Source organism: Zootoca vivipara, chromosome 17 (assembly GCF_963506605.1).
Source record: "Zootoca vivipara chromosome 17, rZooViv1.1, whole genome shotgun sequence".
Classification (NCBI taxonomy): Eukaryota; Metazoa; Chordata; class Lepidosauria; order Squamata; family Lacertidae; genus Zootoca; species Zootoca vivipara.
This window is the reverse complement of record NC_083292.1, coordinates 14,021,030-14,037,873: the sequence shown is the minus strand read 5'-3', so window position 1 is coordinate 14,037,873 and position 16,844 is coordinate 14,021,030. Positions and strand designations below refer to the sequence as shown.

General features: G+C 48.0%; 1 protein-coding gene across 1 annotated transcript in view; it reads right to left on the bottom strand.

The window, feature by feature from the left end:
* Positions 1 to 21: 21 nt before the first annotated feature.
* SLC25A1 (solute carrier family 25 member 1) overlaps positions 22 to 16,844 on the bottom strand; it is a 53,824-nt gene continuing 37,001 nt past the window's right edge. Inside the window, exons 3-9 of the mRNA XM_035098027.2 lie at positions 15,286 to 15,385; positions 14,895 to 15,033; positions 11,640 to 11,724; positions 9,485 to 9,589; positions 6,283 to 6,398; positions 5,612 to 5,685; positions 22 to 4,118 (exon numbers count right to left, since the gene is read on the bottom strand). Of these exons, the coding sequence (XP_034953918.1) occupies positions 4,004 to 4,118; positions 5,612 to 5,685; positions 6,283 to 6,398; positions 9,485 to 9,589; positions 11,640 to 11,724; positions 14,895 to 15,033; positions 15,286 to 15,385 (734 nt within the window). The 3' untranslated portion in view covers positions 22 to 4,003. The remainder of the gene's footprint in view (positions 4,119 to 5,611; positions 5,686 to 6,282; positions 6,399 to 9,484; positions 9,590 to 11,639; positions 11,725 to 14,894; positions 15,034 to 15,285; positions 15,386 to 16,844) is intronic.

Here is a 16,844-nt window from a genome sequence, read left to right as displayed (position 1 = left end):
AATTGCCAAGCGACTCACTAAAACAGGCAACTTTGGCTTTATTGGTTGGCGTCCTCGCCGCAGGGCTGAGAAGTTCCAAAACCATTCTAGTATCAGGCTGCCGGTGCAGACAGTGAATTAAAAAAACAAAAACACATTCAATTCAGAAATCCTCGGTCTGTGTAAAAAAAATAACACCACGCACCCCCACAAGCAACAAAATCCCCATTCCAATGCATCACCTGCCTTTGCTTGCCGCATGGTCACCACAAAAACATAGCCTGGACACCTGTTATCCAAGCCTGTAGGACAGTTAAGAGTCCAGATGTCGGTTGGCTACAACTCCCATCATCCCTGGCCATTGGCAATGCTCGCTGGGGCTGAAGTTCACCAATATCTGGAAGCCCAAAGGTTCTGCCACAGGAAGTGGAGATGTCTACCACAGCACGCCTCCCTAAATGGTTGGGGAGCACATGTGTGGAAATACGGGCAGGGACACAGCCAGGGCCCCCGTTTCTGTGAAATTGAAATTATGCAGCAAATAAAGTCTACTGTAAGAATGAGGAACCTGTAAGTTCTCCAGATGATGCTGGACTACACCTGCCATCACCCGCAGTCAGGAATGATGGGAATTCTAGTACAGTGGTACCCATAGCTGCCAAGCTCTCCCTTTTTTAAAGGGAAATTCCCTTATGCTGAATAGGCTTCCTCGCGAGAAAAGGGAAAACTTGGCAGCTATGGTGGTACCTTGGTTTGTGAACAGCCTGGTTTGTGTAAGTTTTGGATTATGAACACCTCCAACCTGGAACTGCGTGTCCCGGTTTGCGAACTTTTTTTGGGATTACGAACACTTTTTTGAGGATTACGAACCAATTTTTTTGGAGGCCCCATTGGTGAAAGCGCGCCTTGGGTTACGACCTGTTTTGGTTTACGAAGGGACCTCTGGAATGGATTATGGTCGTAAACCAAGGTACCTCTGTAGGGCAATATCTGGAAGTCTACAGGCCTCCCCACCCCTGATCTATCACTTGCAGCCCATATGCTCATAAAGGTGTGTTTGGACAGATGAAGCTTAATTCTCATTCAAAGGGTTTCACGCGGTGGAGCGGCCCCAGCCCACAGCTTCCTCGGAGCAGGCTTATCGTTTTATTAGTTTTGCAACTAGAATGCACCTTAAAATATGTGGTGGCAGGGAAACAGATCTGCCTGGGATTTGTTCCCTAACCCTGAAGGTGCCCTCCAAGCTGCCTTCAACTGCAGCTCCCATCAGACCCAGCCAGCAGTACCAACGATCAAGGATGATGGGAAATGTAGTCCACCCCATCCGGAGGGCAGCACACTGCACTAAACGCTTCCCCTATCAACAGCTGGCTGCATTGAGTTAGCCCACAGTACATAGCTAGCAAAGACTAGAGCAACAGGGAGGAGGGGGAGGCCCCCACGTGTACTGAAAAGGACGAGAGACGCACAAAATTTGGCACAGATCCGTAACGGAATTGTCGGCGAGTTTCCCTGGCACCTGGGGGAAGGTCCCTTCCTAGTACAGAAAAAAGCGCAAGTGAGCCAGAGCAGGGTCTGCTAAGCCTACATGTATTCTCAAGCAAGACATTATGGTCTTCAAAAGCAAAAGGAGAAAAAGAGGAGGAAGCTTCCGAGGAGAGAGGGAAAACACAATCTGTAAAGGAGAATCAGGTAGCCCTTGACTCCTAACACCCGTGTCATTGGCAAGTGGCAGGGAGCGAGGCCGCAGTGGTGCAAACACACCAGCAGAGCCAGTCTTGCGCTCCTGCTGACGCGCTTGCACCAACCTCGCCCCTGCTTTGCACACTTTCTGTGTAAGCTTCAGCAGAGCCAGAGGGAGGGCAGGTAGGTCCCTCTGACCAGTATTCTGTTTGGGTGGGGAGTCCCTTTTCCACCTGGGGCACGAGAAACAGGCTCTAGACAGGGGCTATCACTTCTGTTTTTCATATCCCTCTTTCCCTCCCCCACCCCCCAATGTAAACAAGTGAATTCTATGGAATGAGCTAATATTACGGGCTGGGTGTACGCGTGGGAATTAATTCGACTCTCCCGACTCAGCAGAAACATTTATGGAGGTCAGGGGAGTGGGTCCCCCAAGCTTTTATTAGAGCGAGTAAGAAAAACACCAATCGCGACAGATCTTTGGAATGCGGACTTTAGCAGGGGGGAAGCATAGAAGGCATGAGCGTAGGATGGGGAAGGGCGAATGAGATCCCCACCCAGGGCTGGTGTTAGGAGTCAGCCGTGGCAGCCCACTGCCAAGGCACCCAGTACAGACTGCCCTCCCATATTCCACTGCCCCGCCACCATAGCAGCCCCTCCACCGCTGCCCCATTTCTGTGGGCTGCTGGGAGAACCAGGCCCTCCTGGGGCTAGGGCTGGCTGGCGCCCATTGGGACTGGCAGGGCAGAAGGGCATGGAGCCCAAACAGCAGACAGCCAATTCTAATCCGCCTGCTTGCATCCTACAAGGACGACACAGAGACTAAAGTTGACAGGCAGGGCTGCCACCGTTGCCTGGTTGTAAGAAGGCAGGCGGTGATGGGGCGGGGGCAAGCTGAGGTGGAGACGGGGCAATGCCCCATTCACCAAAATGGACCAGCTTCCACTGCTGAGGCCGTTGTTCGGAGCCTGCAGAGGTGGCAATTCCTCCTCCTCCTCTACGTCATCCAAGGAGAACCCAGGCGCAGAACCAGAGGCCTTCAGCTGCTGCTGGGTTCCTAACTCCCATCAGCCCCAGCTAGGATGGTCCAACGGGCAGGGGTGATGGGGCTTGTTGTCCAGCAACACCTTTTCTAGGGACCCCCGCGTTTGGCAATACCAAGAGTTAGCTGGCGAGAGAATACTATTGGAGCAGGACTCATGGAATGTACTCAAGTATTTGGGTGTGTGTGTGTGCATATGTGTCGTGACCTCCAAGGCTTTCTTCTCTGCTAGCAGCAACTGGGGGAAGGGGTATAGGAAGGACTGGCAAACACCCAGATGTTTGTCGTCCTTTCCCTACCTCTGCAAGCTTTCTGAGGTGGCACCGTCGGTCAACAATTCGCGAGATCTTCTTTGGCTGGAGCTCAACGAGCTGGCAATTGCCTTCTGGTAAACAACCAGGGACGACTTCTTACTTAGCGCATGTTTCAACACCAGCTTCTCAGAAAGACAGCAGAGGCATCCCAGAAGTCTTTGGACTCCAAGTCCCATCAGCCAGAGCCACCATGGCCAACGGGCAGGGATGATGGGAGTTGTATTCCATCAATATTTGAAAGGCTGTACTGCCACAAGCTCTGGAAGGCCACCCTTGCTCTAGACCAGGGTTTCCCAACCTTGGGCCCTCTAGCTGGTTTTGGAACTACAATTCCCATCATCCCTGACCACTGGTGCTGCTAGCTCAGGATGATGGGAGCTGTAGTAAAAAAAAAACAAAAAAACAGCTGGAGACCTAAGTTTGGGAAACTCTGCTCTAGACCAGCGATTGGGAACCTGTAAATTCATGTGTGTTTGTTTCTAGAAGGGGAAAAAAAGCTTCTTGGACTTGTATTCTAGCGGGTGTTGGGGTTGGTGTGGGGGACAGGGGGGCGGGGAAAGTTCCCTTTCTCTTTCTGATGGGCACCAGTTGAACTCGCCCCACCCCTCCACCCCGTTCCCCCCAACTTTAGCAGCCGGAGATGTAGCACGAAACCATCCCGCCTTTGTTCCCCCCATCCAATCTGGTCACATTATCATATCGTCGGTAATTAAAAAACAAGCAGCACGGCCACAGTTCATTCGGATATAAATAAAACGTGTCGTTGAGCTTGATATGAAGACAGCAGGTCGGGGACGTGATCCGTATCCAGATCCCACCTGTGGAGCTGAAGGAGCCCTGGAATGCTGGCACTACCGTACTTGCTGGGTGGGCGGGGAGCTGTGGGTAGGAACCACCCCCGTCTGTGGTGGGTCGTGCCGTCCCCTCCCCTCCCCGCTGTTGCCTGGCGGGTGGGGAGGAAGTGGCGCACGCCCTCCGCGGGCGCTCAGTCCGTTTTCCACACCTTGTTGAGTACCTTGACCACTTCGTCGTAGATAATGAACACAATGGCCACGTCTAAGCAGACCCGGCCCAGGCGGGGGATCGTGCCCTTGTAAAACCTGCAGAGGGAATGGACAGGGGTGTGTGTGAGAGAAAGGGGTATTTCAGAGAATCCGAGCAAGCTTTGGGAAGAGGTGAGCCAACCAAGAGGCAGTCTGGTATAGCGGTTAGAGCCATTTGTCCGAGAAACAAGCAAAGGCAGCTTGGGCCTCTTCTCCCTCAACCGTCACCAGAGAGCAGAGCCCTTCCTTCAGATGGCCTCAATGGGAGAGATGGGGGGGGAAGGGTTCACCCCCAACAGCTCTGCTGTGGAAGACCAGCTCCATCAGGAATTCCCTAACCCTGGACTGTGCCAGCTGGCCATTACAAGAACAATTGACTTGATGATGATGATGATAATTTATAACCAGCCACTCTGGGCAGCTCCCAACAGAATATTAAAAACACGCTAAAACATCAAACATTAAAAACTTCCCTAAACAGGGCTGCCTTCAGATGTCATCTAGAAGTCAGATAGTTGTTTATTTCCTTGACATCTGATGGGAGGGTGTTCCACAGGGCGGGTGCCACTACCGAGAATGCCCTCTGCCTGTTTCCCTGTAACTTTGCTTCTCGCAGTGAGGGAACTGCCAGAAGGCCCTCGGAGCTGGACCTCAGTGTCTAGGCAGAATGATGGGGGTGGAGACACTCCTTCAGGTATACTGGGCCGAGGCTGTTTAGGGCTTGAAAGCTCAGCACCAATACTTTGAATTGTGCCCGGAAACGTACTGGGAGCCAAAGCAGGGCTTTCAGGACCGGTGTTATGTAGTCTCAGCAGCCACTCCCAGTCACCAGTCGAGCTGCCGCATTCTGGATTAGTTGTAATTTCTGGGTCACTTTCAAAGGTAGCCCCACGTAGAGCGCATGGCAGTAGTCCAAGCGGGAGACCACTCTGCCCCTCTTCCCTCCCTGCCGCTTTTTTCCTTGTGTGTCGTGTCTTTTAGATGGTACCTCTGTGGGCAAGGAATGGTCTTGTTTTACTTGAGTACAGGCAACTCCCCATTTACACGGGGGTTACGTTCTGAAGCGCTTACCGGACTCCTCCAAACCTCCTTGATCAAGCTCCAATTCTCCACAGGCCTCAAAAGCTCCTGGGATTGCACTTGCAAAGCTCTCGTGGGATTGCCAGGTGCAGTTTTTGTACCATTCTTGCTGTTTACGTGCTGTTTTTTTGGGGAGGGGGGCTTCCCACCCCTTTGAAAGCGCCACTTCTGGGTTCACAGTGATGCACACAGTCAGTTGAACACACATAAAGGAGGAGCAAGCCACTCCAGGAGCCTTTGGGGGCTGAAGAGTGGAGCACAAATGCTCTAAATCAGTGTTTCCCAACCTTGTGCCTCCAGATGTTTTGGGACTACAACTCCCATCATCCCTAGCTAGCAAGACCAGTGGTCAGGAATGATGGGAATTGTAGTCCGAAAACAGCTGGAGGCACAAGGTTGGGAAACACTGCTCTAAATGAACAAATAATTAACAAATAATTAAGATAAATATAAAACCAAGAGAGACTCACGCAAGAGGTCCTTCATATTTCATGATCTGATAGCCACAGTCCCAGGTGCTTTTGTACTTGTGAGCCTCCAGGCCCTGTATAAGAAGATTGGCAGGGGGGGGGAGAGATCAGGCATATATAGGGATTAATTACTTGGTAGGGAACCTCTGGTTCCTGGACTTAATCTGCCCCTCCACTTCTAGGAAACTCCACCCACATGGGCCACCACCTGTCAATCCTTTTCATCCGCCCCGCCGTACTCCTAGGTAGGGTTGCCAGACTCAATAGAGGACAGGACTTCTGTGCCTTTAATTGCCCTGCTCTCTTTTGAGTCTGGAAACCATAAAGAGAAACCAGCAGGCCCTTTGTCTAATTTCCAAGCAAAGGGTCTGCTGGTTTCTCTTTAAGGTTTCCAGACTCAAAAGAGAGCAGGGCAATTAAAGGCACAGAAGTCCTGCCCTCTATTGAGTCTGGCAACTCTACTCCTAGGGTTGGGGCTTTCCCTTTCCTGTGCGCCATTCCCACTCCCATTTATATAAAAGAGTGCAGGTGAAATGTAATTTTTAACCCCAGCTCCCTTTGCCTCTCTGTTCACGCCCACCATTGAAATATGGCCCAGTTGGAAGGTTGGCCCAGTGTGAATCTGACCTACAAGGCTTTCCTTGAAGAGAAGTTCAGAGGTTTGAGCGTACCTGCATCCTGGTCTTCACGACATCCAGTGGCGTGTTGCCAAAGACGCTGGCTGCACCGGCGATCGCCCCAAACAACCCAGTAACAAGCGGGTTGATGGTTTTATTTGGGTTATCTCCTAGAAGGGGAAGGGGAAGGAAGATGAGGACGAGGCATGAGAGGAAACAGAGCAGAAAACAAGGGTGCCAAGAGTCAACTCACTCTGAAATGGAAATATGGCTTGAATTTTAAAAGTGCATGTTATTGTTGTTGTTTGCATTTATCTCCCACCTTTTTCTCCAAGGAGCTCAAGGTGGCTCTCCCAATCCTTATTTAATTCCCACAACAACCTGTGAGGTAGTTGAGGCTCAGAGTGAGTGATGGGCCCAAGGTCACCCAGAGAGCTTCGTGGCCCAGTGGGGATTCGAACCCTGGTCTCCCAAGGTCCTAGCCTGACACTCTAACCCAGGTACCCCCAAACTGCGGCCCTCCAGATGTTTTGGCCTACAACTCCCATGATCCCTAGCTAACAGGACCAGTGGTCGGGGAAGATGGGAATTGTAGTCCAAAACATCTGGAGGGCCGAAGTTTGGGGGTGCCTGCTCTAACCACTACAACACCCTGCCTCTCGTGACGATAATGTTGATAATGCTAATAATAAATAAATAAATAAACTTTATTAGTTGCGATTTTGCACTTAAGCGCCTCAAAGCGGCTTACACAGTAAAAATAAAACAAACACATTCAAACAAACTAAAACACTGGCCTGAGAACCTTTTCCGAAGGAACAAGTCCCAGCCACCTTACTTAGCAGAGAAGAAGAAGAAGAAGAAGAAGAAGAAGAAGAAGAAGAAGAAGAAGAAGAAGAAGAAGAAGAAGAAGAGTAGTAGTAGTTTGGATTTGGTATCCCGCTTTATCACTACCCTAAGGAGTCTCAAAGCGGCTAACATTCTCCTTTCCCTTCCTCCCCCACAACAAACACTCTGTGAGGTGAGTGGGGCTGAGAGACTTCAGAGAAGTGTGACTAGCCCAAGGTCACCCAGCAGCTGCATGTGGAGGAGTGGAGACTCGAACCCGGTTCCCCAGATTACGAGTCTGCCGCTCTTAACCACTACACCACACAACGAAGCACAACGAAGGCCACAGATATATCAACCTATCCCCCAATTAAAAACCGTATGCCTGGGTAAACAAGGATGTTTTCACCTGTCACCAAAAATGACGCAACACTGGTGCCAGATGTGCTTCTCTGCAAAGCAGGGAGCCAGCACTGAAAAGGCCCCTTCTTCTGCTGCCACTTTCTGCACTTCCTTCAAACAGAACACATGAAGAAGGGCCTCTGATGATGGACTCAGTTTCTAAGCTGATTCCCATGGGGAGAGGGTTTGATACTAGGAGCCACAAAAGTCTCGATAGGTCAAAACCAGCACTGAATCCCGAAAACTAATTGGCAGCCTGTTAGTGGCACCACACTCTAAGCAACCGAGCTACTGTATTTATAAAAGGTAAAGGAAAAGGACCCCTGACCATTAGGTCCAGTCGTGACCGACTCTGGGGTTGCGGCGCTCATCTCGCATTATTGGCCAAGGGAGCCGGCGTATAGCTTCCAGGTCATGTGGCCAGCATGACAAAGCCACTTCTGGCGAACCAGAGCAGCACATGGAAACACTGTTTACCTTCCCGCTGTAGCGGTTCCTATTTATCTACTTGCACTTTGACGTGCTTTCGAACTGCTAGGTTGGCAGGAGCTGGGACCAAGCAACGGGAGCTCACCCCATCACGCGGATTTGAACCGCCGACTTTCTGATCAGCAAGCCCTAGGCTCTGTGGTTTAACCCACCGCACCGCCTGTATTTATAGGAAACTGTATTTTTTTTGTTTTTTGTTTAAAGGTAGAGAATACTCAATCGACTCAAGAGCAGAGGAGAAGCACTGAGTTTATCTGGATTGAAAGACCTGCTTTTTGTTAAATGTGGGGTGTCTTCCCCACCACCACCACCACCCCTGAGTTAAGGGACTCTATTTTATTTTTAGAATTGCACTTTCTCCAAAGGTGCATTTTAAAATACAGGGGGGGGGGATGAATAGGTGGGCATAATTTGTGCTCGCCACTCAGCTATGCAACACTGAGCAAGAAGCTGGGTGAACAGCGCCCCTTAGTGGCTCAGTTGCAAAGAACAGTATGTTATTTACATGCTATTATTTTATACATGAGACGCAGGTGGTGATGGGACGCAGGTGGCATTGTGGGTTAAACCACAGAGCCTAGGGCTTGCTGATCAGAAGGTCGGCGGTTCAAATCCCTGTGACGGGGTGAGCTCCCGTTTCTCGGTCCCAGCTCCTGCCAACCTAGCAGTTCAAAAGTACGTCAAAATGCAAGTTAGATAAATAGGCACTGCTCCAAGCGGGAAGGTAAATGACGTTTCCGTGTGCTGCTCTGGTTTGCCAGAAGCGGCTTTGTCATGCTGGCCACATGACCTGGAAGGTGTACACCGGCTCCTTTGGCCAATAGCGTGAGATGAGCGTCACAACCCCAGAGTCGGTCACGACTGGACCTAATGGTCAGGGGTCCCTTTACCTTTACCTATTTTATACATAAAGCCACCCACTAACACTGTTCTCTGTTTCGGCATGTTGTCTACCATCTCCAATATGTCTGGTTTATGTTGTTACTGTTGTCGTACTGCTATTTTACTGTTATATGTGTACATACAGTATGACCTAAAATGTTTAAACTCCAAAAAAGAAGGGGGAAAAAAGAAGACAAAACACTGCTCTCTAAGTGGCAAGCAGCATATAAAAACATTGAATTGAATGCCTTGCTGGGATGTGGTCCTTGAACCCTGCTCATGGCTCTTGCATGTCTGGATGGAGTCTCGAGAAGGGGGTGCGTAGAAACTAGCCTACTATACAAAGGTGAACATTCACATTGGTTGTTCAGCCTGCTTACGCCTCTGGCCCGCTGCTGGCATGTGGCCCCTGGAAAGCTGCACAGCAGGGAATGTGGCCCTCAGGCTGAAAAATATTCTCCAGCCCTACTCCAGATATGTGGGGCAGAAGCTGGTGATTGGGACCAGTGCATGCTGGGAAAAGAAAACCCAGGTCTCTGCTTGGATATTATTCTTTTTGCCTTGGCAAAAGCCTTCAGGTTAGAAGATCTGGGACACCGCTCAGATTACCACCCAGAAGAAGAAAGATGATATCCGAAAGGTGGGTTCCAAATACCTTTGTACCAATTCCTGAGAGCTGTCATGACGAAAAAGCGGATAGCCTGGTTGGATCCCTGTTTCAGGACAGTCGCTGTCAAACCTTGGTAAGTTCCCCTGAGGCCTGCAGCAAAAATAGAAAGGAAAAGAAGACCAAGAAGGAAGATTAAGGCAGCAGGAAAACCACAATTTATAAAAATATTTATAAGCCACTGACTCGTAAAGAGAATACCAGAGCAGTTCGCAACAACAACTGTATGTAAAAGCCATATGCAAAATTAAAACCAGAAATCAGCCAACTATTGTGGAAAGAGATAATAATAATAATAATAATAATAATAATAATAATAATAAATTATTTATACCCCACCCATATGGCTGGGTTTCCCCAGCCACTCTGGGCGGCTTCCAACAGAAATATTAAAATACACTAATTTCTGAAAGATTAAAAGCTTCCCTAAACAGGGCTGTCTTCAGATGTCCTCTAAAAGTCTGGTAGTTGTTTTTCTCTTTGACCTCTGATGGGAGGGCGTTCCACAGGTCGGGTGCCACTACCGAGAAGGCCCTCTGCCTGGTTCCCTGTAACTTGGCTTCTCGCAGCGAGGGAACCGCCAGAAGGCCCTCGGCGCTGGACCTCAGTGTCCGGGCAGAACGATGGGGGTGGAGACGCTCCTTCAGGTATACTGGACCGAGGCCGTTTAGGGCTTTAAAGGTCAGCACCAACACTTTGAATTGTGCTCGGAAACGTACCGGGAGCCAGTACGTTTCCGAGTACGTTAATTGCTTGCATAAGCCCGATGGAATAGAAAAGATTTCTGCAGGCGTTTAAAAGCTGAAACAGAAGGTGCCTGCTGACTCTCTCTTGGCAAGAGTATTCCCATAAGGCTGGGCTCACGACACGAAAGCCTCGGTTCCGTGTTCTTGTCCGATAATAAGCCTCGCCAACTTGGGGGACGATCAGCAAGCCTCCAGCAGGTGATATCACAGTGACCTGAGCTGGGATAAGAGTTCAGGTGGCCGCCAAGGTACCCAGGGACCGAAGTTGTTCAGGGCTTTGTAAAATAACCTTGACCCTGGCCCCGCAGTGGATGGGCAGCCAGTCGCAGATGCAATGGATCAGTGCTCTTGACGCTTAGCCAGAAGGTGGGTGGTTCAAGACCACCGAGCAGTGGTTATGGGCAAGATTCCTGCATTGCAGGGGGTTGGAAATTAAACCCAAGTCTCCCAGGTCCTAGTCAAGCACCCTAATCATTAAGTCACACTGGCTCTTAATTATTCCCCTTCATTATATGGCCATTGGAAGCTCACAGGTTCCCCATCCCGGATACAGTGGTACCTCGGTTAACTACGGCTCCCAGAATTCTTTGGGGGAAGCAATGACTGCTTAAAGGGGTATTAGGACACTTGTTTTTATTTTGTATTTTTATGCTGCGAACCACTCCAAGATCTTTGGATGAAAAGCGGCATACAATTTTAATAAAAAAAAATCTTTAAAGTATATTGTGAATGTGGCTACTCTCATTTTCTCATCTCGGGGACGGAGTCTGTGAGCCCAACACCTTTTTGGTACCCACAATGCCCTCCCCCAACAAGTGGATTTGACCCCGGGCATTGTGAGAAATGAAAACGGTGGGGCATGCGGTTCCTTTCGGGCACCAGCAGCCCTGTTTAGGGAAGTTTTTAATGTTTGATGTTTCATCGTGTTTTTGATATTCTGTTGGGAGTTGCTCAGTGTGGCTGGGGAAACCCAGCCAGATGGGCGAGGTATAAATATTATTATTATTATTATTATTGTTATTATTATTATTATTATTACTACTACTACAGTGGTACCTCAGTTTACAAACACAATTGGTTCCGGAAGTCTGTACTTAACCTGAAGCGTACTTAACCTGAAGCGAACTTTCCCATTGAAAGTAATGGAAAGTGGATTAATTCATTCCAGACTGGTCCACAGAGTACTTAAACTGAAAATACTCAAACTGAGGCGTATTTAAACCAAGGTATGACTGTACAAGCAAAAGAGCATTCAAGAGACCCCAAACTGAGAAATCTGAAGCTTCGCCTACTTGCAATTTGAAGGCAGACAGCTCCTTTCTCATTCCCAATTATGCAAGCCCCCCAAAGTTCTCCTTGCCAAGGACGTCTCCCTGCTAACAAACGCCAGTTCTCACCTTGTGTCCGAATGATCTCTCGCACCCCATGGAAGAAACCTCGATATTTTGGCTGCGGAGAGCACTGATCGTGGATGAACTTCACCTGCGGAGGAACAGCCACCAGATCACTTCCTGGCAAGTCAAGAGAGGTGTTTTTTAACTCACCCAGCCCCTTCTAGACTAGGTTGTTCCCAAAAGGGGCAGCTGCATTCTGTAGCCCATCACTCACACAACAACAGCGCGTAAGTGGTGGGGAAAACTCCCTGAGAACTGTAGTTTGTTAATCATAGAATCATAGAGTTGGAAGAGACCACAGGGCCATCCAGTCCAACCCCCTGCCAAGCAGGAAACACCATCAAAGCATTCTTGACATATGCCTGTCAAGCCTCTGCTTAAAGACCTCCAAAGAAGGAGACACCACTACATTCCTTGGCGGCAAATTCCACTGCCGAACAGCTCTTACTGTCAGGAAGTTCTTCCTAATGTTTAGGTGGAATCTTCTTTCTTATAGTTTGAATCCATTGCTCCGTGTCCGCTTCCCTGGAGCAGCAGAAAACAACCTTTCACCCTCTTCTATATGACATCCTTTAATATATTTGAACATGGCTATCATATCACCCCTTAACCTTCTCTTCTCCAGGCTAAACATACCCAGCTCCCTAAGCCGTTCCTCATAAGGCATCGTTTCCAGGCCTTTGACCATTTTGGTTGCCCTCCCTCTGGACACGTTCCAGCTTGTCAGTGTCCTTCTTGAACTGTGGTGCCCAGAACTGGACACAGTACTCCAGGTGAGGTCTGACCAGAGCAGAATACAGTGGTACTATTACTTCCCTTGATCTAGATGCTATACTCCCGATGATGCTGTTTTAACCTCCACAGTTTTTCACATGCACTCTGAAGGCGGCAAGCTCCTGTTTCTCTTTCTGTGTGGCAAAATGCATCGGGAAGATGAGCTTCTTTCTCCCAAGCCCAGATAACAAAGATGGCCAGACCCCAAAAGAGGAGGGAGATGGGTGGGAAATGTCCTTGCAATGTTTGCTGTTCACCACAAGGTGGGTTCCGATGTTAGAATTCCCTGAGGCTCAACCTTATGGGCAGCTTCACAAAAGATTCACACATCTCTTCCCCCCCCCCCTTTGGGAGCTGGGCAGGAAACCACCCTGTGAAAAAGACGCTCGAGCATTTATTTTGCTGCAACTGCATGTCTTCAGAAGCTTGCTGTGCTGCCCTTTTCCAAACAGGTCATTCATTTGGCATGTCTGTGTTTGTGTGCAGCAGCCTGAACAGTGTGTGAGGATGTGTGCGCAAGAGAGAGTGTGTGTCTTAAATAGGGAAGGGGCGTAGCTCGGTGGTGGAACATCTGTCTTGCATGCAGGAGATCCCAGGATCAACCCCTGGCATCTCCAGCTGGGGCTAAGAAATCCTGGAGACCTGTAGCTGCCTGTCAGTGTAGACAATACTGCTGTACAGTGGTACCTCTACTTACGAATTTAATGCGTTCCGAACACACATTTGTAAGTTGAAAAAAAATTGTAAGTCGAATCCCATAGGAATGCATTGTGAGAAAAAATTCGTAAGTAGAAGCAACCCTATCTAAAAATTCGTAAGTAGAAAAAATCCTATCTAAACCGCATCCAAGATGGCGGACGGAGCTCCATTCGTAAGTAGAAACATTCGTAAGTAGAGGTACCACTGTATATTAGACCAATGGTGACTCAGCAGAAGGCAGCTGCTAGGTTGTGGGCTTCCCATGGTATCTAGTTAGCCACTAGGAGAACAGGATAATGGACTGAGCTGGGCATTTGGGGCCTGATCCAGTAAGGAACTTCTTAGCTCCTTAATCTTCTCAGATTCTATCTTCAGGTATTATTATTATTAATCACCATCATCATCAATTAAATTTGTATACCACCCTATACTCGCAGGTGGTTACAACATAAAATCACAATATAGGAACACAAAATACATAATAAAAACAAAAAAAACTAAAACAACCCAATAAACCTGCCGCCCAGGTATGATATGGGAGTGTCAGAATCTCTAGCGAGCTATCTTTTCTTTGGTGATCACTCGTAGCCGAGTAAAATTGTCTTCCATAAACACAGTCTTAACAGTGAGTCCTTAAGTGACTGTGGAGGCCAATTCTGGATCCACACGTCCTTCCACAGTGGGGACTTGGGTTTCCGGGCAGGAGTTGATCACAGTGAGGGTTTGCCAAGCGGGCCTTCCTCTTAGCATGTTTCTCCCTTTTGTCCTGAGTTCGTGCTTCTTCAAAGCCCGTGACACCTTTGGTAAAGGCTGTTCTCCAACTGAAGCGCTCGCAGGCCAGTGTTTCCCAGTTGCTGGTGTTTATACTACATTTTTAAAGATTTGCCTTGAGACAATCTTTAAACCTCTTTTGTTGACCACCAGCATTACGCTTTCCATTTTAAAGTTCGGAATAGAGTAGTTGCTTCGGAAGACGATCATCAGGCATCCGCACAACATGACCAGTCCAGTGAAGTTGATGTTGAAGAATCATTGCTTTGACACTGGTGATCTTTGCTTCTTCCACTACATGAGCAGTCTGAACAATGGAGACACACCATCATAACTAGGAGAGATTTTGCAGCCCTTTATTTAACCGTTTCAAAGAGCAATGATATTTCTCAGCCCCTTAACATTTTCCTTCTGAGGAAACAGATATTTTCCAGTGAAACGAGTCACTTAGCCGGGACCTTACTTTATTTAGAGGTTATTTTGAGTTATTTATTTCTTTTCTATATTAAAGTTTCTTTTGGAACATTTAAATCTATTATTTTTCTTTGAGGAATTATTAGTTGAGTTTTTTCACCTTACTTATATCTCGTTTCAGGGAGTTATCATGGCTTAGTTTTGTTTTTACTCTGGTTCTTCCAGTACACCAGCTATTGCCAGTCAGCAGTTTGTATCCTATTGAAATTAATGGACACAACAAACTTAGGTCCATTCATTTCAATGGGTCTGCTATGAGAAGGACTTAAGTTTGATGCCACATGGTGTCAACACCACTGAGAGAGATCAACCAATCATCTCGTTTGGGAAAAGGGCAACTTCCTATTTGATGATTATTTCAGATATATATATATATATATACATACATACATATACATATGTGTGTGTGTGTGTAAACTGCTTTGTGGAGAAGTTCTTGAAAAGTTGGATACACATTTAATCAACCCGAAAACAAAGAAAGAAAGAAAGAAAGAAAGAAAGAAAGAAAGACCACATTTTTGTGTGGATGTTTGTGTTTACTTTTATGGTTTCCATAGGGCACACCACAAGCACCGCTTCAGCCACGCCAGCCCCCAAGCCAGCCAGGAGCCCTCGTTTGCTGTCCAACTTCCCTTCTGCGTCTCTCATGTGGTTGCTGAGGAATTCAAACATGCCAAACCTGGAAAGAGAAAGAAGGTGGCTCGTGAAAGCGGAGGAGCACAGCGGGCCGGGGAGAAGAGAACAGGCTGCTCTTGCCATTATTATATTATTTATTCGATTTATTCATCGTTCGCTGCTTTAAGGAATCTTTGAGCAACTTAGCCAAATTCCAGTACTATAAATTTTGTATTTAAAAAAAGTGACAAAGAAGTCCAATACAACTAACTACCGGTACTACTAAATAAATGATTAAAAATCCAAAAGTGATTACCTCACGGCGGCTTTCGGTATGGAACCATAAACCAGAGAGCTGAGGCCACGATAGAGCCCCTTGATCCCATGATCTCGGACGGTCACCTTGACACAGTCCACTGAAAAAGGAGGAAAAGAGTAATGTGACTGGGGAACGATTTATTGTTAATAATACAGTGGTACCTCGACTTACAAAGACGATCCGTTCCGCGGTGCTCTTCGTGAGTCGAAGTCTTCGGTTGTCGAAGTGCCCGTGAAGCGCAGTGAAAAGACTTCCGGGGTTGTCGACTTCAGAAGTCGAAACCTTCGGAAGTTGAGTCATTCGGATGTCGAGCTACCACTGTACTGCTTTGTACTTCAACAAGAACATATGCCATCTTCCAGCCCACACCAGAAGTATATATTACCAGGTGGAGTGAAATAAATCCAGTGAAACACAGGATAATCCCTGCTTAACATACTGTATAGGCCCATACCTGCCAAGTTGCTGTCGGAAATAGCAGACCAGAAGTAGCGCTGCCGCCATTTTGGAACTGGGCGGAGCATGCTCAGAAGTGACTTTTGATGCTGCGTTGCCCAGAAGTTGCGCCAGAAGTGGCACTGCAGCCATTTTGGAACTGGGCAGAGCAGCATCAAAAGTCACTTCTGAGCATGCTCCACCCAGTTCCAAAATGGCCGCCGCACCAGAATAAACAGGGGGGAAACAAAAAAATCCGTTTTTTCAGCTAGGAACAGCTGGAAAAACAGGGATTTCCCGGGGAATACGGGAGACTTGGCAGCTATGTATAGGCCTCATCCGCACAAGTTTTATAGCTTCTCCCAAAGAATCCTGGGAACTGTAGTTTGCCAAGAGCTCTTAGAACAGGCATATCAAACCTGCGGCCCTCCAGATGTTTTGGCCTATAACTCCCATGATCCCTAGCTAGCAGGACCAGTGGTTGGGGAAGATGGGAATTGTAGTCCAAAACATCTGGAGGGCCGCAGGTTTGACATGCCTGTCTTAGAAGATCCCATGTACTGCTCAAGGAACTACAACTCCCAGAATTCCCTGGGAAAAGGGGTTCCCTGCTACACCACTCTGGAAATTGTAGGTCCGTGAGGGGAACGAGGGAAGGCACCTAACAACGCTTAGCAGCAATAGCAAACCACATTCCCCAGGATTATTTGGGGAAAGCCACGACTGTTTATAAAGTGGTATCATAAGCTCTTTAAATGGATAGTGCAGATGGGGCCATAATCCTATACCAGGGATGGGGAAACTTGCGGCCCTCTGAGTGTTGCAGGACTACAGCTCCCATCATCCTTCAGAACTGGAACTACAGTGGTACCTCGCAAGACGAATGCCCTGCAAGATGAATTTTTCGCAAGACGAGTGTGTCTTGCGAAAAATTCATCTTGCGAATCGCAGTTTCCCATAGGAATGCATTGAAATTTAATTAATGCGTTCCTATGGGCAAAAAAAAAAATTTCAATGCATTCCCATGGGAAACCGCGATTCGCAAGATGATTTTTTCGCAAAACGAATTGACTCGCAGAACCAATTAAATTCGTCTTGCATCACTGTAATAACCCTAATAA